The 21,173-nt window shown below is 47.2% G+C and overlaps 4 protein-coding genes across 4 annotated transcripts; 2 read left to right on the forward strand and 2 right to left on the reverse strand.

Annotated features, from left to right (window-relative positions):
- The first annotated feature begins 432 nt into the window (after positions 1–432).
- LOC6598885 (gamma-aminobutyric acid receptor alpha-like) lies at positions 433–14,265 on the forward strand. The gene is made up of 6 exons (XM_002024054.2): positions 433–595; positions 6,190–7,139; positions 9,434–9,501; positions 9,781–10,084; positions 12,299–12,670; positions 12,751–14,265. The coding sequence occupies exons 2-6, from the start codon at positions 6,701–6,703 to the stop codon at positions 13,722–13,724; spliced, it is 2,157 nt and encodes a 718-aa protein (XP_002024090.2). The 5' UTR covers positions 433–595; positions 6,190–6,700; the 3' UTR covers positions 13,725–14,265.
- An 869-nt stretch (positions 14,266–15,134) lies between these two features.
- Positions 15,135–17,009, forward strand: LOC6598886. The gene is made up of 3 exons (XM_026992033.1): positions 15,135–15,667; positions 15,746–15,919; positions 15,978–17,009. Exons 1-3 carry the CDS (start codon positions 15,159–15,161, stop codon positions 16,789–16,791), a joined length of 1,497 nt encoding a protein of 498 aa, XP_026847834.1. The 5' UTR covers positions 15,135–15,158; the 3' UTR covers positions 16,792–17,009.
- An 81-nt stretch (positions 17,010–17,090) lies between these two features.
- On the reverse strand, positions 17,091–18,425 carry LOC6598887 (glycerol-3-phosphate phosphatase). The gene is made up of 3 exons (XM_026992034.1): positions 18,252–18,425; positions 17,387–18,074; positions 17,091–17,318 (listed from the first exon to the last, which is right to left on the reverse strand). The coding sequence occupies exons 1-3, from the start codon at positions 18,346–18,348 to the stop codon at positions 17,162–17,164; spliced, it is 942 nt and encodes a 313-aa protein (XP_026847835.1). The 5' UTR covers positions 18,349–18,425; the 3' UTR covers positions 17,091–17,161.
- An 84-nt stretch (positions 18,426–18,509) lies between these two features.
- LOC6598888 (glycerol-3-phosphate phosphatase) lies at positions 18,510–20,047 on the reverse strand. The gene is made up of 3 exons (XM_002024057.2): positions 19,939–20,047; positions 19,744–19,854; positions 18,510–19,475 (listed from the first exon to the last, which is right to left on the reverse strand). Exons 2-3 carry the CDS (start codon positions 19,844–19,846, stop codon positions 18,634–18,636), a joined length of 945 nt encoding a protein of 314 aa, XP_002024093.1. The 5' UTR covers positions 19,847–19,854; positions 19,939–20,047; the 3' UTR covers positions 18,510–18,633.
- Positions 20,048–21,173: the final 1,126 nt, after the last annotated feature.

Genomic DNA, 21,173 nt, shown 5'->3' on the forward strand with positions numbered 1-21,173 from the left:
ACTCGCAGGGCGCCTGCGCAGGCCTGGGGGCAACGTAAACAAAAGTGCAAGTTGGATTTATGAATGAAAAGCCAGAAAAGCGGACGGATGGGACAGGGCACCCCTCCTGGTGCTAATGGATTCCTGAGCCGCGTCGGGAGGGTGTGTGGTGAGGGCAGCGCCGCTGGCTCTAGTGATTTTGCGCCTTTTGCATGTCCATGCTCATGTCCATGAGTGTGTGTCTGTCGGCGTCGGTGTCGGTGTCGGTGTCGCTGTCGGTGTCGCTGTTTGTGCCCCATGCTTTGGGATATCCTGCCACAACGCAGCAGCACCATTCAATCTTCAGGCCAGGCATCGCTCTGCTCCCAATATCGTTTCGTGTCGGCTTGGCTCAGATTCAGTTTGCGTTGCGCGCTTGGCGCGTCTCGACGTACATCTAACTCTCCTCTCTCCGGCACGGTCCTAAGGATTCCTTTCCTTTCGATTCCGTTATGTTTTGTTTGATTGGTTTATTTTTGTTGACGGTAAAAAAGGCTCGGGGCACTCCAGCCCCCCAATGCCAGAAAGAACCCACAATCGCATGGAGTACTCGTGTTTTTGGGAAAAGCTCTTCCAAGTAATAAGTGGACTAAAATCAAAAACGTGTGAAAGTGAAATTAACTACAATTTATGCCTGCTGAAATCTGTTTTTTATAGTTTCTAAAACTAATATATCCGGAATGAAATAAATAAAATAAACAAAAATGGAGTAAAATCCAAATCATGTGAACGTGATTTTCCACTAAAAAAGAATTAAATGATTTTTGAATGCTTTAAATATTTTGCATTGGTTTTAAATCGAATTGAATACGAATTTTTTCATTAAATTTTGTTCAGTGTTTAGTGGTTTGTGCTTTGGAGAAATTAAGAACTTTACTTAATTTTCCACTCGATACAAATATTTCGAGCTATGAAAAGTGAGCAAAAGTTTCCTTTTCGAAATTCTGCGAATTGCAGAATGAAAAATGTGCTATCGTGGAGCCCAAAAATATTTTCGAATTTTTATATTACATTTTGAAGCAATAATCTATGCAAAGCGTAATGGGCATTTCAATTTTTTTATAGGGAATTTAAAATGAAAGGTGTATTGCGTAATAAGCTCATAACTCATTTGAATTCCCACCTCTTCTAATGGAGCCATCCAGGCGTATACGTAATTTTCACTCAATCCGAGCGACAGAGACAGAGAGGGAGAGGGAGAGGGAGAGCTGTACCGTCCGCCCAGCTGTTGAAAATCGCATAAAAGTTTGATTATCACAAACATAAATCCGTTTGTTCCTCTAAACCATTCAAATGCTGCTCGGCATCTAATTGAACTGTCAAACTATAATTGCCTCCATCCTCCCCCCAACCCCATCCTGCAGCCACCACCTCTACCTCCGCGTCACCAGCCACAGCTACGGCTCTACCGCCCCCATCCATCGACTGGACTGGCAGCAATTAAACTGTCTAAATCAACTTAATTAACAGGGCCTGTGCAAATAATTCGAAATAAAATGTATTCCCAACAAAATAAATCAGTCTCTCTGTCGAACCTTTTATAAATAAATTTCGAGAAACAAACCCCAAATGGATATATTAAAAATCAATTGAACTGCGGTCCAATGAGAAATTCACACAAGCCGCAAATATGGCATTTGTCGTTGGGGAACGGATGCTGCACTGCAGAAATAGAGTGCAAATAAAATGCAATTATCGCTGATTTAAACGGGCATTAGAGACTTATAAATTTACCATGAGCTCCGCTTTCCCCCCAATGCTCACATGCCCAGAGAGTGAGAGATTGAGAGGGGTTTCTGGTCGCCAGAGGATTTTCTGGTCAACCAACAGAACGAATTATTAACAAAAACTATTTACTAAGGGAGTTGATTGGGGACACCAGATGAGCATAGAGCTGGGGAGCTGACTGGGGTACAAATAACTGGTTGTAAAAACAAAACAGAAGCTGCGCGGCGAAAGCGTAAAGCGATTTTCCATACATCATGGAGATTTCAATTTTTATCCCATGAACTGTTGGTTTTTAATTAAATTGACAAATATCTGCCAACACAAGAGGGGTAAACAGGTAAATTTCCAGGGCTAGGGTACGACAAAGATTATTATTATCTGCGACTCTAAAGGGGACAAATTTGAGCAAATTAAAGTGCCATTTCCCACTACCTATTCTATTCGAAAGAAGTCTGTCTATCTTTTTTTTGGGGCATCTATCATTAAAATACCGCTCCATTCGAATGGAGCATTCTCCAGTCTCCATTCTCCAGTTCGCTTCATTAGTTCATAGTTTTAAATTCCGACCGCAACATAAGGCGCTGTTTGTAGTACTTCTTGTTCTCTGGCCATCTTTTTGCCTTTGAAGGGACCTCAGACCTTGTATTTTTTTTTTTTCGGCAGATTCAGATTTTTTTTCGTTGACGCCGCGCCGCTTAACGGTACAAAAAACATCTCTCAAATAGAAAAAATGCAAAGCACAAAAAGCAGCGGCAGCTGTTGGGGCATCGCACTCTTGAGATTTACATTGTAAAGTGATCCGGCGGTCCTCCTCCTTCCGGATATACATATACATATACATATACATATACACTATATGTATGTATGTATAGTAGATGCATTTAAATTAATTGAATTTTGTAGATTTTTTTGTTGTGTGTCGAAGGGCCTGCGAGCAAAGCTGTGAGCTGGGGCTGGGCTTGGGGCTGTGGCTGGAACTGGGGCTAGGGCTGGGCCTTCTATTGCTCTTATTGGATTGGTTTGGGTTTGGGTTTGGGTTTGGGTCTGGGGTTTGGGGACCTGCCAGTTGACCCACAAGTCAAGTTTGCGGCGTGTCTGGGAGGGCCGGGCCGGGCCGGGCAGGACAGGGCCCCCCAGAAGTTTACTTAAGCGTCGTCCGAATGCATTTTGTGTGTGTGATTATAGCACGAGGGAGGCTGTGGGCCACCAACTGCGTTTCTGGCTTTTTCATTTTCCGATCTTTTTTTGTTCTGTTGGCTTGCATTTGCGTTCATTAAATTTGCAAGTAAGTTGAAACGTTTTTGTTTACAACTGCTTTCTATGCTGCTGCCCGTGCTGGTGTCTAGGCTGTGTCCAAATGGACTTTCTGGAAATTATACATGAGCCTGGGCACCGCATTGGAGTGCAGGAACGGCTTTGTTTTCAATTGGTCCAGTCCCAAGGATTCTTTGGGACTCAATCATTCAAGGCCCCAATTTGTCTACATTTGAGTTTTTCCCACTGTTTCCATCAAAAGTGTGCGCTTCCAATCGAAACTTTGTGATTTTCCGAGTATCCTTGGATTTTAAATGATTTTAATCCGGCAATTCTTTAGTTTAGAACTGCACGCAGATTCTGCTGCTGCTCTGATTCAGAAATCGTGTATGCGGATATCAATGGAATGGATTTTGAATTAGCTCCATTCCTTGAGTGTCCTCGAAATGAGGCGCTGGAACAAGTGAACCCACTTAGCAGAGACAAGTGCAAACATTTGTGCATTATAATGCCCCAGCCCAGCCCAGGCCGGGACAGATCCGTCGGAAGCGATTCAGTTGCATTTCACGCTTGCCTAATCCTCGCCAGCTCTCCTTTCGGTAAACATTTCCGCAGAACGTGAGCCAGTTAGGGGGGCATGGGGCATGGGGCATGGGGCACGGGGCATGGGAAGACCGGAAGGAGGGAGAGTGGTTTGCTGGATTCTGGGTACGAGGGCACGTGCCTGTCGCTCAACTGTGAAATAATTAGAACAATTGCATTGGCCTTAGGCCATAAAGTTCGCAGTGGGGCAAGCCGCAAAAGCGAATGACATTTTTGACTTGCATTTAATTAAATTGTGATTTTTAATTCTACTTAAGTTAACTGGAAAACTTGCGGTTTAGCTCTTGCCCCTACCCCTGCCCCTACCCCTGCCCCTGCCCCTGCCCCAGACACTGTCAATCCAATTTCCACACGCAAGGCGCACAAAGAACGTGAATTCCAAGTTCTTATATAAAACTGTAGAGGCTGTAGAAGTGGCACTGGGGGGGAGGGGCAAAGAGCAAGTAATAATGCCAGCAGTCGCCGACGACTTGCCATATAAACCACCTGCTGCTGCTGCTGGATGCTGCCACTAAATATAGAGGGAGCATTACTCCGTAATGCACGAGCAGAGCAGATATCCGCCGTATAGGCGGCAGATGCCTGCCACATCAACAGAAGAGCAGAAGAACAGAAGCACAGAAGCACAGAAGAAGGATCTGTTTATGCGGCACTCGGAATACCCTTTTTCTCAGCCCTTGCTGATATCTGTACTAAGCAAGATGTTTTTACAGAAACTCCAGGCAAAGATCAAGTTTAGTACTTCCTTTTTGCGGGGAGCCCCTGCCCTCCATCAGATCCTAATGACTTTTCCTACTTCACCTTGGGCCCCAGTACGAGTACTATGAGTCTTCCATCAAATTACAATCAATCATCGCAAATTGGCTGACAGTCTCATGACACCCTCCGCATACCCTCTCCATGCCACGTGGGCGCCTCACGCCGACGCCTCCTAACAATGCATTTCCACCAAAAAAAGAAAAGGAAAACGAAATATTACTTAGATGCGGACGCGGACACTGACGCGGAGTAGGACTGGGAGGCAAGAACGTTAGCAGGAAGGAGGACGAGGAATAGGAAGAGGAAGGCCCGTCAGCAGCCTTCAAAAATTGAGTGCAATTTCGACGACGTTGATGAGAAAATGCGTTGAACGTGCTCAAGTTGTTCTCTCTGTTGTCGTGGTCTGCCCACGGGGCGCGGGGTATGCGGGGTATGCGGGCTATGCGGGGGACTCCCGAGAGGGGACTCCTTCCACATTTAACTTTAACCCGTTCTCGAACCAGTTAACAAAAGACGAAGGGCGGAGGAGAGCAAAGCCAGAAATTAGAAGCAAAGATGATGCCCCAAAGATCGAGGGGGCGGGCGGGCCATAGAGGATGTTTGTGCTTGTGGCAGCAATTTGTTCGTTTGACGAAACTCAGAAGCCGTCAGAGGCACACAAAGCAGAAGGATATTCAAGAGAAAACGCTATCCAACGCTAGTATGTGGCTCTTATTTCAGACTGGACAGCAGCCAAAATGTATCTGCTATCCGCTCTCTGGGCTAATTTATGTGGCAAGGCTGAGATAATATTGCCGGGCAAGCAAGAGTGTATCCTCATTAAAGATCGAGTTATGGGAACAAGACCCAAACATTGGGGCGAAGTTGGGGGTTCTAAAAGTTCTTTGAATGACATCCTACGAGAATGCCACGAATCCTTAGCTGGAAGATTCTTTTGATAGATCCATTTCCAGCTTCCTGTCAGCCATCTCAAAGCTCTTCTGAATTAGATTTCCCCCTTCTCGGTCTCTCAATGCAGTATCCCATGTGACAAATCGACTAAAAATAATGGAAATTCCCTTTGGGCCTGGTCGAACACAAGCCAAAACCATAATTAGCATACACAAGCGTCCAATCAAGTGGCAAGTAGCATTGACGTCGAGGCTGTGGCTGCTGCAGATGCAGCGTCTCCGATAGGAGACGGCCGACTCGAAGGCAACGTTCAAGAGGCCACAGGAGGCCACTCCAAGTATTGAAAATAGGTATCGCAACCTGATGCGGATGTGGCTGCAGATGCAAATGTGGCTGGAGATGGGTGTCGGCATTGGCCATGCATAAAATTAGGTTAGTGGGTGAGACATAATTAAGTAATGGGGTCGGTCTTTCTTCTATTCTTCTCCTTTTTGCATAATTATATGAGACGTTGTCTGTCCCGGCCCGGCCCGGCCCGGCCCGGCCTCGATGCCAGTCGCCTCAGCCGTCAGCACTGTGTACCGACCAGGGCCTTTGACTTTGGCTTCCGCCGTTGACTTTTCATTAACGTATCATCCGGCTAACCGACTGGCTGACTGATGACTGGTGGGACTGGCTGACTGGCTGCCTGGCTGCCGTGCAGATTCCTCTGGACTCTCTATCATCTTGGCTCTTAATAACCTGCCATCAATTGTGGGGAGCCTTCGGCGAAGATTAATAAGTACAAGGCTTCCTTTTCCTGAGGGCTGAGGTCTATTAATCGCTGCCTGGACCTGGACCCAGACGGTGCAATATTTTACAATAATACCAAATTGCGCATACGCCGTGTGGTAAAGTGTTGACTGCAGAAACTGTACCTGTACCTGTTCGTTTAAGCTAGCCAAACGATATACAATCTCTGATGACAGCTTATGATAGCTGATGTTGGCTGATGTTAGCTGAAGAATGCCGCTGGCTAATTGGCCAATCAACAAACTGCCAGCTGCCAAGCCCAAGAAGTTCAAACAATTAGAAAAAAAAGCCGAGCAGTGGCGGCGATTGCTCGGGACGGAACAAGACAAACGGAACTAATGCCAGCCCAAAAGGACCCTCAGAAATTAAGAAGAAAACGCTCGGCTCGAGTGCAACTTCCGGGTGCATAAATGAGAACAAATACGAGGCCAAGCAGAGCACAGGAAAAGCCAAGAAGTCCTGTCAGCAGCAGCAGCAGCAGCAGCAAGTGCTGGACAGTGGCAGGGAGCAGGGAGCAGGAACCAGTTAGAGCGACAAATGCTGGACAAACGGATGTCCAGATTAGGCCACAAGCAGCCGAAGCAACAGAAGACTAAACAATAGTTCCAGCAACAAGCTAAACCATTAAACAAACAGCAAACAAAAACCAAACAATATGTGCACAACGGCAGCATCCGGCGATGGCGATGGCGATGCATCCACTGACCTCATCAAGGACGGGGTGGGAATGAACAGGGGCAGGAGCCGGGCTCCCAGGATCGGAGTGCCCCCCTCCTGCCAAGGACACCGCTTAAACTTGCGCATATTTAAACTTTTGATTAGCTGCTGCGTTTTAATGCTCAGCATTTACACAAATGCCTGGCACTTGTCCATCAGTCCCGGCTCCGGCTCCGTCTGGGTCATGGCCGGCAGCATCAAGGGACGCGGTGACGCCCATCGTCTCGATGAGCTGGGCTCCATGGCCCACACCGCCTCCTCCTCCTCCTCGCTGATGTCGGCCTGGCTAACCCAAAGCAATAACCATGCAAATATCTCCGAGCTACTGGACAATCTGCTGCGTGGATATGACAATAGCATACGTCCGGATTTTGGTGGTGAGTAGTACTAGTACAGAAGGGGACCGGAAAGGGAAGCAATATTCCATCAAGAGCGTTGGCGGCGAAGGGATTAGCTATAGATCTCGGTTTTCGATTAATATCCATGCCCAAATAGCACGTGCTGCTTCTGCAGTACGCACTGGGTGTACGCGCAGTGTACTCGTATTGACCATTCCCTTGGCAGTTGCGTAGCCCCGCAGCAGAGAAGATTCCCCTGGCGTTCCCCCCACACATGAAGGCGAACGAAACGGGACCGTGTGACCGCATAGCCGCGCCACGTATCAGGACTGGGTTTCCTTATTTATGCGTACAATAATATGTTTATACGTATATACACTTACATCAAATAAATAATACACTTGTAACACTTCACTTGCACTTATTAATGCATTTTTCCTCCGTCGATCTGTCTTTTTGATTACCAAATTTGTGTGGCACAGTTTTTGAATATTTTCCATTTCCTAATTCTCAATGCCCAAACGCAAAGCGGACTAGAAAACGCACGCCTGGACCGAGTGATGATGAAATTTTGAAAGGTGGTCCGCCAACTCCCTTTCTTATTTTACTCTCAGCACTACTAAGAGCGCTTTAATGTCATGTTCGACGAGAGAGAGAAGTGCGAAGAGCGCGCTGAGGTAGCCGACCACCTTGCATAATTTCATCATGGTGACAGCGTGAGAGCGATGCAGATGCGTATGCGTAGGTGGATTAGTGGCTCGCTCTGTCGCCATCCATGCTCTCTTTCTGATCCGCTTCCTAATTGCTCGCTCAATGGAATTGACTTGTTCTCTCCCTCTCCTACTTCCATGGAGTGAATGCTTGTGCATTTGGAAGTTTGTTGGTATGTGCAGTGTAGAGCGAGAGAGTGCTGCGAGAGAGGAGAAGAAGACGGGTAATGCAATGAGAGAGCATGGAAGCGGCTCAGGAGAGCATGGAATAGAAGTTAATAGAGCTGAGCACTCGCATCTCTACTGCTCATATATGCGTTTTATTTGCCTTTGATCACAAAAAAGGGCCGATGTTTTGTCCCTTTCACACCTAAGCATTTAATTGACGCAGAGCAGTGGCAGTTGCTCCTGTCCTGGCGCTCGATCAATGGTCTTTCAGAGATACTCCCCGTAAGAGATGTCATGCTTACACCCTTTTTGGTAACTTCTTCCCACCTTGGCCCCTGCCTCCCCCTGTAATCAGCATAGATTCGCAGATTTTCCGCTCAACGGAAGCATTTAATGAAGCGGAAATCGCTGCCAGGCGACACATCACTCACAGACGGCTCCAAGGTGATGTGGATGCCCCTGCTAGATGCTGCCGATGATTGCCTCCCGGCCCTTGGGTAAATAGTTAGTGTCAAAACCGACAAATATTTACAGGCAAACATTTCGTATTACGTTTGCGTCTCTCCTTTTCCTTCTCCAGCCCCCAGCCACCAGCCCCCAGCCCTCAGGACTTGTCCAAATTGATGGGCCTTCGAGGCTCGGGTCCCGCCCCCTCCCCCCAATCACCCTCCTTTTCAATCTGGCAAATGGTCGACGCAATAAAAATTTAAATATCTATCTTGGATATTTAAAATACTTACTTACCATCCATCCAGATGGCAAATGGGTAAATGGTAAATGGCAGGCGGTGCGGGGCTTAACGCGATTTTGGTTTACGCGGCGAAAATTGTGTTCGCGCAACGGCTTAAGACCAAATTACATTGTTTTTAACACTTCATTAAGAATGGGCCGTGGGCCGTGGGCCGTGGGCTGGGGGCTGGGGGCTGGTATAGCCGTTCCACCGCTCTGCAGCGATTCAAAGGATACGCGGCAATGCACATCCGCTTCCTGTGACGCATGTGTGTTTGCCCAGCCAGCGCAGCAGCTGGGCAAAGTCATTAAAAACTGTTCGCCTAGGCAAAATATAAAAAAATCATATATGTATGTATGCAGTGCGATCCGGGACCTAAAAAATTGCATATTAGTGCAGAAAAGCTAGATAAAGAGGGATAAAGGGGGAGGGGTTCCAGGGTATGGGCATGGGACTGTCTGCCGAGCGGCTTAAGTGTCATTGTTCACACAGAGAGAGAGAGAGGGAGGGAGAGAGGGAGAGAGAGAGAGGCACATTTAACATTTTCATTTAGGGCCCCACCCATGAATATTCATAGTTTTTATCCAAAAAGAGAGGCATCGTATACTTACTTTAGTGCTATGCTGCTCATGATCCCCTTTTTAGCAGCGGAAACAGTCGGGGGACTTGGGATGGGATAAAAATGTATATTTAAATTGATAAATCGATACCTTTTACGTTTATAGGACCACCAGCCACTGTAGAAGTGGACATAATGGTTCGAAGTATGGGACCAATATCAGAAGTCGATATGGTAAGTGAATCCTACAAAAGAATCGTAAATCTCTTAAGTCTATAGTCTATAATCAATACCTTTTTGACCTTCATTGATCGAAAGTCAAGGAGAAAGAATCAGAGAGAGTGAAGCGAGTCAACATTGCATTCCCCTCTGCTCTGCTCCTAACAAATCAATTTGCATCCACCATTTACCATCCTACAGCTCAGCTTTTCCTTTCCTTTCTTTTCTTTTCTTTCTTATATAACTGATTTTCCCGTTGGTTTGTCTCTGCTTCCGTCACCGTCTCCATTGCAGACCTACTCAATGGATTGTTATTTTCGCCAATCCTGGGTGGATAAACGTCTCGCATTCGAAGGCGCCCAGGACACGCTGGCGTTGAGCGTCTCGATGCTGAAGCGGATATGGAAGCCGGATACGTACTTTTACAATGGCAAGCAGAGCTATTTACACACGATTACCACGCCGAACAAGTTTGTGCGGATCTACCAGAACGGACGCGTCCTGTACTCCAGCCGTCTGACAATTAAAGCCGGCTGCCCCATGAATCTGGCCGACTTTCCCATGGACATACAGAAGTGTCCTCTGAAATTTGGCTCATGTGAGTATCCCCCAAAACCAGACCCAGCCCCAGTCCCAGCCCGCAGAGGAGATGGTGGTGCCGCAAAGGGTTCAGTGGTGCTGTGTGAGACTTTTGTTTTATAGCATAATTATGCATAATTGCTGCTTGTTGGCGCTTTGATGTGATTTGTTCTCGCTGCTTGGCTGCTTGGCTGCTTGGCTGCTTCTTAGGCAAAAGTCCCCGCTGGCTCTATTGTTGGCCACTTGTTGGGACTCGAGGACATGCGGCAAGGACCACACGGCACATATGGATCACATCATATGCGGGGATAGTACTTACTCGTCTGTGTGTGTGGGTGGGTGGGGGGGTACTACGAGTACCAGTATGCTGAATGCCATGACATTGCAATGGATTGGATTGGATTGGATTGAATTGGCGACAAGAAATGTGAAGTGAAATGGCTTTGAAATGAACAAAGAGAAGGGGCGGCGGGGCGGGTATTGAAGTAGTTGCCAAGGAATTAGTTTAACAAAGGAGCCACGGATAAGATATACTTGGAGATAGACCCCCCTTTGAGTATATAAATATTCTGGATTTTTGGCAGAATTTCATTTTGCTTGCTTGCTTAAAGCCACACAGTTTTTATTTTTAATTAAAGAAATAATAATTCTAGCAATAAATCTTTCAAGCAACCTGCAATCAGGCCGAAATTACCATACATATTCCCTGTTACGTTGTCGCCTCCCTAACCTTTTGACCTGTTCTGTCCTGTTCTGTTCTTGCTCTCCGTGCGCCTGACATTTTCATTATTCCATTCTCGCAACAACAACAAAAATACAGTCATTTTGATGAATTTTCATCACATTTCCTCTGGCATTCATATGCTAAATGGAAAATCTACAGAAAAAAGGCATCTTTGAAGCTACAAATCTACTATTTAAATATTTTTGGCAACAATTTGGGTTGTTCCACCCATCCAGCGCCTTCCGTTCTCCCTTTCCTTACTTTCCTTCTACTAACTGCCTTTGGAGCTTATCGCAAATGAACAATCCTCTCGGTGCTGCTTCTCCTGCTCCATCTTCCCGCCTAGAAATGTATTATTACTTCCGATTTCTTGTGAATAATGTTGGATGCAGTCAAGAATTCAATTACCCCCCTCTCTGGCGGCAATCTCTTCCCCTTCATCCTTGCCCCTGCCACATTGCCTGCCACTTAATGTTGACAATTTCCCATTCGATTTGGGGAGCGGGACGTGGGGCCCAAGAGTATATGCGGATTGGTGTCGGGGGAGGGGCTGGGGGTCCAGGTAAACCATTCAAATGGTATGGCCCCCACAGATGGCGCAATGTTTGGCAATTTGTGCATTTTGGAGAAGCAGCAAAATAAAATAGCGCCACATACGTGTGAGAGTGATAGATTTGGTGGAGAAGGCGAGTGGGAGAGGAGGAGTGGAGGAGAGGTGGAGGTTAGAGGAGATAGCAGTAGAGAGCAAAGGAGTGGGGTCCTGTGAATGATTGGATACCAGAGATGCTCAGATTCCGGTAAAGAGTACTCGTTACACAGTAGCTCCACTGAGGCTCCATGGCAGTGCAAGCTGTGAGGAGAGTGACAGCTAAGTACTACACCCAGAGAAAAAAGCACTGAAATTGTTACATTTCCACCTAGATGAATATATTTCCATTCAATACGTACGTTTACGTTTATCTCACTAACCCAGTGGAAATTTTAAAAGTACATTTCTTCATTTATACCAATATATGAACATATGTTTTTAATTTGAATATATTTCGTATTTAAATTAAACATTTTTCTATTTAAATCAAACATTTTTCTATTCAAACAAAATATATTTTCTACAAATTAAACATATTATGTTTATTTTAAAATGTTTTACATTTTGATTAAATGAACAAATTTTTTAATAACTTTATGCTTAAATCAAAAAAAAATCAAATTTATTCCGAGTGGTTTTTCACTTCCCTTTTTCTCTGAGTGTAGAAAATACAAAGTAAAGTTGCTCCCCTTAAAGCTTTAAAAAAACTAAAATCACATTTTTAGAAATTTTATTCAACTCACGTAAAAATCACCAAAAATCACTGGTCCCCTGCATTGCCACTGAACTCTGCCTGACACCACCACCACCAGCACCACCAGCACCACCCACTTCGCTTAATTGACATTTTGGGCGGAATCACAAATCGAATCGAAACGAAACGAAACACTTCCCCGTTAACAAAAATAAACAAAAAACAGTTGGCTACACCACGTCCGATGTCATCTATCGGTGGAACAAGGAGCGCCCGGCCGTCGCCATAGCGGAGGACATGAAGTTGTCCCAGTTCGATTTGGTCGACTGTCCGGCTGGCAATTTGACGGATATTGTGTATAAGGCGGCGGCACCGACGCCGCCGCAACGGCCCTACAACAACAAGGACCTGTCCCACGCAGGACGGCCCAAGCCGACCGGCAAGACGCTGACCACATTCGCGGGACCAGGGGCAAAGAATCAGCACGTGCGCGGCACCGGACTGAAGCTGGACAAGGGTGCCTTTGGGACGGGACGCGACGCGGCCGGGGCACCGCCCACCAATGTGGGGAGCATCACCCTGGAGACGCACCATCCATGTAGGTCCATGTGGGATAGCGGCAAAACGGGGGAGGGACTCCCCGCTCTAACCTGTGTATATTCTCTGCTCTGCTTGCAGCGGAGTACTCCATGCTGATGGTGAACTTTCACCTGCAGCGGCACATGGGAAACTTCCTCATCCAGGTGTACGGGCCCTGCTGCCTGCTGGTGGTCCTCAGCTGGGTCTCCTTCTGGCTGAACCGGGAGGCCACCGCGGACAGGGTGTCGCTGGGCATCACCACGGTGCTGACGATGACCTTCCTCGGACTGGAGGCGCGCACCGACCTGCCCAAGGTGCCGTATCCGACGGCCCTTGACTTTTTTGTGTTCCTCTCGTTCGCCTTCATCTTCGCCACGATCCTGCAGTTCGCCGTGGTCCACTACTTCACCAAATATGGCTCCGGCGAGTGCTACTTCATCATCGAGGAGATGGACTCCGACTCGGCCGAAACGGAGACGGAAGCCCCCTCCGATTTCCGGGACAGCACCGAGTCCAAGATCTACGAGGTGATACCCCTCTCCATGTGCACCATCGACATGCACCCCCCCTCCGCGGGCAGCAGTCGCCTCGGCATGCTGTCCTCCAAGCGTGGCGCCACACGCAACCGCCGTCACGTACCGTGGACACTAAAGCTCCCCAGCTGCTTCGACTGGCGGCGAAGGATGACCCCACACACGCACTCGCACTACTCCTCCTCCGACGAGGAGGAGGACGACGAACAGACCCAGCTGAGGGCTCACGAGGCGGGACCCTCCACATCCGCAGCGGCAGCCGCGGCCGCAGCAGCAGCGGCAGCCGCGGCGGCGGCGGCAACAGCCGCCCAAAGCAGTCCGCCCCATGTGGGCCGCCGACGGATGTCCTACTACCGGCGCGAAGAGATGGAGGCACGCCGCAAGGGTAAGCGCACGCCGCAGTACAACTCCGTCTCGAAGATCGATCGCGCCTCGCGCATCGTCTTCCCGCTGCTGTTCTTCCTGATCAATGTGTTCTACTGGTACGGCTACCTGTCCAGGAGCGCCCGCATCCTGGCCAACACGCAACCGAGCACCTGATGTTACCTTTTAGCAATTTAGACAGAGTCCTCGAAGAAATCTACAAAGCGATTCAGGAAGCAGACTCATGAACTAAGAGCTGGAGATGGAGATGGAAATGGAGACGGAGACGGAGATGCCTAATGGGTGCCCATTACGAACACGAACACGAACACGAATGGTAATGGTAATGGTAATGGGAATGGAGATCGGCAGGAGGTTATTTTGTATATCGGTTCAGATTCAGTTTTCGCTCTTATTCTGATTTGCTACAGACAGAAGACAACGCTTTACAACGATTTCTTTACGCTCTAAATTGCTAAAGTAAAACCAAACGAAACTAAAACTTACATATCAGAGGACTCTCTATGTAGGCATTGCATACTACCACAGATATGCACATATATCCTGGGATATATCTGCATCTGCATCTGCATCTGTATCTGTGTGCCATGCCAAATCTGTACAGTTAGCCAATAAGTTGCTTCTTTCTTTAATTTAAGCAATTAATGTTTTAGTTAAGCACTTTACAAGAACCAGCACAGAGCAGTTTTAGTTAGTTTAGTTACAGGGTTTAGTTTTCTCTGCCATAAGAGCTTTCCCATGGAGGGATATCCAGGTCGGGAAAATCGCTAGGAAATTGCCGTCTCTCTATTGCTATAGGGCCTGGCAGGTAACACGGAGGAGTACAGTACTATTTTAACGAAATATGAAGCAAATATATATATAGATATATATACATATATACGTAGAAAATATCTTAATGTAAGGAAGTGTTACTTGCCAACAGATCAAATACGATTATGTACAATTATGTGTAAAATATGTGAACAGATGCCATACAAACATACATATGTAATAAAAAGACGAAGAATGAACTTGATTTCGAGTCGATTCATATCACTCTATCACTCACGCCATTTTCCAGGCGGGACATTATGAATGAAGAAACCCATTGGACTGCCGCTGAATGGATGTGTTAATCCTGCTGCACAAACGCCTATCCTTTCATCGAAGTGCGTTCCGCAGGGCTGTAGCAATGGCAAATGACAGCCACAAAAGCCCCCATTGCCAAGGGGCGTTGGGATGGGCCCTGGCCATCTTGCAGTAAATCATCAGCACTCATCGACAGCCACGTGGTTTGCCGCCTCGGGCTCTTGCTCGTCGTATTTGGCTGTTGGGTCCCATGATGTATTTTGCCCACTGGATGGCAACTGGAGGACAACTGAAATCCAAGTCGCATTATTAATTTTTAGCCAGAGTTGTTTTGAAAAAGAAAGGAACAGCTAGATCTTTTGGCTTTCAATAATTTCAATTTGGTACGTAGTATGCCGCTGTTTTACAGATCATTCAGTTTCGCAATCGATTATCTCCGACTCAACAGTCAGTTCTAAGCAAACCCCGAACACTAACGCCGTCCCAGTAATAACATTTGATGCAAATACAACATACAATATGTCGAACATAGGGCGTTTTGTAGATAGGAATGCCGATATACGGGCTGCGGGGCTGACGACCTCGTTCGGCGACCTGGTGAGCGTTCCGGATTGCATGCCCTTCACACACCCGTCCGACTTGGCCGAGCAGCTTATGCGGCAGGAGTGCAGGCGGAGCACGGTCAAGCCACAGAGTAAACGTAACCCGATTGTTCCCAGCGATAGTATGGAGAACATGTTGAACGGAGAAGAAAAGTCCCGTTTCGTGGCATTCCGTGAGAAGCTGTATGAGGCCATGTATTCGAAGAAGCACCGGTTGGGAAGGATAAGGCCGACACACTCGAAGCCAGAGAGTGTGACCAATGATAGCCGCACCTTTGGCATGGCATCGACAGCTTCGGAGCCCTTGTACCCGATTATATTGCCACCGAAGTCCGCAGAGCAGGTCAACCAGGAGTACGCCGAGTTTCACGATAAACATATCATTAGCCACAATCATTATTTCCCCTCGGAAATTGTCAATCGCAAGTGGGTTTAATAACCGCCCCCCAAGGGCCTCACTATACCCCCCCTCACGTCACTTTATCGCACTCCTTTCTGAACTAGATATACACATCCCTTCGATCGGCGAAATACTTTTGGGATGCACTTGGGCACCGACAGGAATGGAACGCTGGTGAAAAGTGTCTTGAGCCTGTTCGAGGGTCCCGATCTCATTATCAACAAGACCCACAATGACTTTATTGAACGCCACTGCGGCCCTTTAGGAAAAAAGTACAAGTAAGTGCCGATCTTTACTCGAATACTGCATTGTATCTCTCTCCATATCTATCCATAGACATCCGTATGAGGTGCCAGACATAATTCATGGCATTACACATCCATTCGAGTGCGATGCCAAAATGCTGTTCGAAAACATCTCGCCCTGCCTGAACAACGACAGACTGAAGGATGCCTTGAGGTACCTGATCGTTTGGCGTCGGAGCCTGCATAAGCGGCCCGACTTCCACATTTACGACCTGTGCTCAGTGCTGCAGAAGAAAGACAAGGAGCTCACGGGCCATCTGCCCCTCTCGAAGATCATTGAGACACTGGACCGTCTTCACATTGTGGTGGACACCCAGAAGATGCGTACCGCTCTGAACCACTTCCATTTGATCATCGACGAGGGCTGTGCCACAGAGCGTGTGAGTTACGAGAAGTTCTGCGATCTGGTCGGCCAACAGGTGCCACTGCCAACGGTGGACAGTCGGTTGCCCTTCCCGGCTAAGATGTACTGCTTGGATACCACCTACCGCCTGTTCTGCGCCGACCGCAATAAGAAGCCCGTCGAGGGGTTAGTGGAAAAGAAGAAATTTCTGACGCACCAAGAGCAGGATGAAGAGAACACACGGGCCAAGGATCTTATTGCCCCCGAGCCGGAGACTTTGTACGGCCTGGGGCCAAGCGACTTCACTCGTCCACGGCCCAAGGATCAGATGGAGCGCCTCTTCAAGAATGTCCTCCCCAAAGATGACTTTGAAACGGTTTGGCAGCGAGTGTTGGCAGAGCACAAGGATCCACATGAAATGGTCTCCGTTTACCAGTTTCGGACCGTCTGGAAACGGATACAGGATATTGCTGCCCTGGATTCACGCTACAGCCGCAGTTAAGATTTGGTAAAAGGTTACAAAAATTTATAAATATTACAAAAAAATGTTACTTTGCATAAATTCGATAAATATATATTGAGAAACATATACTCTATCCAAATGGAACACTCAATCTGGTCGATAGGGGTGGCATTGATTGATTGAATTGACTGAAGTAGTGAATAATAGATCGAATTTATCATACCATTGAACCCGAGGGTGCAAAGGTGATACGAACAGTTACTTATCTCTGCCATATACACAAAAAATGTGTTCACATAAATGTGTATGATCGTGAAATAAACTTCGTTGACGTGGCGTTGATAGTCTGATAACATATGTATATTGTATGGCCTCGTCCCAATCTACATACTAATGCGATACATTTTGCCTATAGAAATTGCAGCAGGTCACCCAGTCTTGGTAGATACAAATCTGGCTGAGGCAGACTGCCGTTCTGCTGCAGGATATCCAGTTGATAGCTGCCAGTCCCGACCAGCAGTGATTGCATGCCACAGTTTCTGGCAAAGGCGATATCAATTTTCGGGCTACAAAAAGGCGAAATGAGAAAACAGCAACACATTAGACGCTGAATAGATGCGGTAATCCTACTTACCAGTCGCCTATCATCAGAGTGCGTTCCGGCCGAAGGGCGCCGGACTGAATCAAGGGTTCAAGGACCACGGGACTTGGCTTTCCCATTTCCAAGGCCTCACGGCCCGCACACGCCTCGATGCCAGCCACAAAGGCAGCAGTGCCGGGAATGCATAAGGCGGGATACTTGTGCACGGCATCTCTGTTGGTAACCAGGAAGGCAGAGCTCCCGTTGCGGCAGAGGATGTGAGAGGCCCTGGCCATTTTGCAGTAACTGAAGTGTTCATCCCAGCCCACCACAACGGCACCCACATTGTCGGCCGCCTCAGGCTTGGTAAACTCTCGCAATGCGAAGTCCTGCCATTTTTCGCCCATGGGCAACGGCTCCTCTTCCCCGGCCCCGTAGCTGTCGATGCCGTTTGCCTGTAGTTCCCTGCCAATGGCTGCATTGCCCACCACAAAGACCTTGTGCTTGGTGCTGTCGAAGTCTGGAAGCTGTTTCAGATGGTCCACAATGGTGGCCGTGGGCGATATGATATGCTGGTCATTTGGCACTTGGAAGCCCAGGCGCTGTGCCCGTTCGAACAGTTCTCTTCGTGTTTTCAGGCCATTGTTGGTAATGAGATAGACACGTTTTCCGAACTGATTTTGCAGGGCATTCAATACGGCTGCAGCACCCTCGATAGCCGTATCATCCTGCCATATGGTGCCTGTAATTGTAATACGCTTTATTTCTTCGGCTATTTGAAATTTCAACGGTAACAGAGCCAGCTATCGATAGCGATAACAGCCATTGACATTGAAATCATATGTCATATGAATAAATATAGCACAAGTGCTGTCTCCCTCTCTCTCTCTCGCTCTCTCTCTGGAATAATTACACTCACCGTCGCCGTCGCTGAGAACCGTGTCAAAGCTGCGTAGCCACTCGCTCACCTGCTCCCCGGACAGGTCCAACATGTTGATAGTGCCACCCTCCAGCATTTTTCGTAAGTAACCGTAACCGCTCACGGAACTGTTTGCGACTCGACTAAATCAGCGGTGCGGCCGAGCGATTGCCATCTCACTTTGGCCCATGGAGCTACACTGCGCTTGCTCGGGCATATCTGTTTGGTAGCGTTGCTTGGAAAACTGTTTGTCGAGTCGACGTGTGTTTAAATATTTTATTTTTGGTAATATAAATTGTACTATTAATTTCTGTTCGTTTGTAGATATTTCCTGCCCCCCGAGGTGTTGCATTGATACATTTATGCATATGTACATTCACATTTAATGTTTTGGTAAGGGAAGGGCTGGCAGTAGATCTCCCAATTTGGGCAGGTACATGTCGGGTATGAGCTTCTTGTCCTCTAGATCTTTGCTTTTCTTCCACCGTTCTACGTCGCTCAGCTGATGCACGCCGGTGCCCACGAGCAGGGTCTGGAAGCCGCAGTTGAATCCCAACAAAATATCCGTATTGGCTCGGTCGCCAATCATCAGGGTTCTTGCAGGATCAATCCGACCAATCTCCTTTTGCAGCAGCACTTCGCAAATGGCAGGATTGGGCTTACCAATCACCTTCGCTGTACGCTCCGCGCAGGTCTCGATGGCCCTTACAAAGCAGCCACTCCCAGGCACCACCATATTGTCCATGGGAAAGCGTTCATCTGTATTGGTGGCAATAAACAAGCAGTTCGGATCGTTTAGGTACGACGACGCCTTCACCATTTTGGGAAAGCTGAAGTGCTCGTCGAAACCGACCACTACGGCTCCAATGTCCGTTTCCAGTTGAATCTTCGTAGTCTCCGCCATCGTGCCCTTCATGGGGTCTGGGCCACACCCGGTATGCCCGATTCCAACTGCATCCAGTTCCTTCGTAATCCCATCGCTACCAATAACGTACACTCGCTTTTCGAAGTTGCGCTTTTTCAGGTAAGCCGCTGTGGCATGGGCTGTGGATATGATCTCACCTTCGGTAATACTAAAGCCCATGTTCTGGGCTTTCTTGAGCAATTCTTCTCGAGTCTTGGTTGAGTTGTTTGTGCAGAAATATATATTCTTTCGCATGGATTTGAATAGGTTTATAACCGAAACTGCACCATCAATGGCCCTCCCGTAGACCCACAGAACTCCTGAAACAAACAGAACATATGACATATGAATGTAGAGTATACCACAAGTCATCGTGGTCAATTTTTGCTCTCTCGCTTTCGCGCTCTCTCTCTCTCTCTCTCTTTGACATTGACATTCGCACAGTCAAATTCGCACGCTACGACCTTAGGCCGACTTTGATGACGTACAGGGCCAGCCAGATGCTGACCATGTATTACATTACGCAACTCCCTTCCCGTGGGAGTACCTGAATCATTCATAATTTACCTCCCCCCGACAAATACTTACCGTCACAGTCTGTTATGACTGTGTCGAAGCCTTCGAGCCATTCCGTCACCTTGGCGGTCGGGAGGTCCATGAGGTTTGTACATGACTGTTTGTATGCGCACATGTTGGGGGCTGGTGTTGTTTTGAAACGATAAAAAACAAACCTCTAACTAACTTGAGCGCGTCACTTTTAATTTATTAATTCGAATTTCTTACCTAGGAAATAACACACGAACTCTCTTTATAAGATACCAAACAGCTGTGTTGAATAAAATTGGCTCTGTTAACGCACTGTGAACTTATAGCCCTCTTACACTGCCGCGCGTTTTCTATCGATATCGGAATGGACGCAACGGCAAAGAATAGACGTATACACTGACAGGCGCGTCATGAGAATAGCTAATTTATGTGGAGGAGGGCAACCAGTTGGACAGATAAGTGCAAAAATGTGCTGTAGAGCGCAAAAGTAATCAAATATTAGAAATAGACTTTTGAGAAATCGTAAGAAATGTAAGAAACGATCGGTAATGCTGTGAGCCGCAGCTAGGGCGGAGTGGAAAAAGAGGATTCACGACATCTTGTTTTATTTTAATTTTAATTTGTTTTGCGATACTGATTAGTATTCCGCTACGTCTGTCTCTCTTTCTCTCTCTCTTCTCACACCCATACAACACCAGTCGTTCTATCTCGCTACCCTCCGACAGGTGGCGCACGCACACTGCACGACCAAGAGTGAGAAAGAGAGATAGAGTGAGCGAGAGAGAATGAGAATGAGCGTGGAATGGCTATCGTAGTAGCTACAAATGAATTTCTTAATTCTGGCTAGAATAATCTGAACCTTATGCAAATCCAGCAACCTGGTAGATATTGTCTTTCTGGCACAGATGCTCGAACTTTTTGGGTGAGGGGCGAAATTTCGAAATACTCTTGCAACAGTGTGATATAACAGAAATCAGGATACAAACTTTGCTTGGTCTAGCTCTAATAGTCTCTGAAATCTAGACGCTCGTCGGGACGGACGGACCATAGACTAGGCTGTTAATGCTGATCAAAAATATATATACTTTATGGGGTCGAAAGCGCGTTTTTCTGGCTGTTACACACATTCACTTCCGGCAAGACGCAGTCCCAGCTTAAGCAGGCTTATAAACTAAGCATGCCTGGCGCCTAGCAGGTAGTTATGTCCAGATATTTCAATCTACACTTGGAATTTAACCTTTACGTTAGTACGTTAATATTAAAGAACTTTAAAACAAATAAAAATTTTCTGTTCAAAACGATGAACACAATGTTAAAAGAAGAGCTCCTCGAGCTTGTTTTGAATGACTATTTGAGGGGTGATAAGCCACAGGCTAAGGAGGAGGGAATCGAGGAGGAGTACATCCTGATGCTGTCCTCCAACCCCAATAAGGTCCTCACAACCGATTATGTGAAGGAAACCGTTCGTTGCC

Source organism: Drosophila persimilis, unplaced genomic scaffold (genome assembly GCF_003286085.1).
Source record: "Drosophila persimilis strain 14011-0111.01,24,50 unplaced genomic scaffold, DperRS2 tig00000700-arrow-arrow-pilon, whole genome shotgun sequence".
NCBI lineage: Eukaryota > Metazoa > Arthropoda > Insecta > Diptera > Drosophilidae > Drosophila > Drosophila persimilis.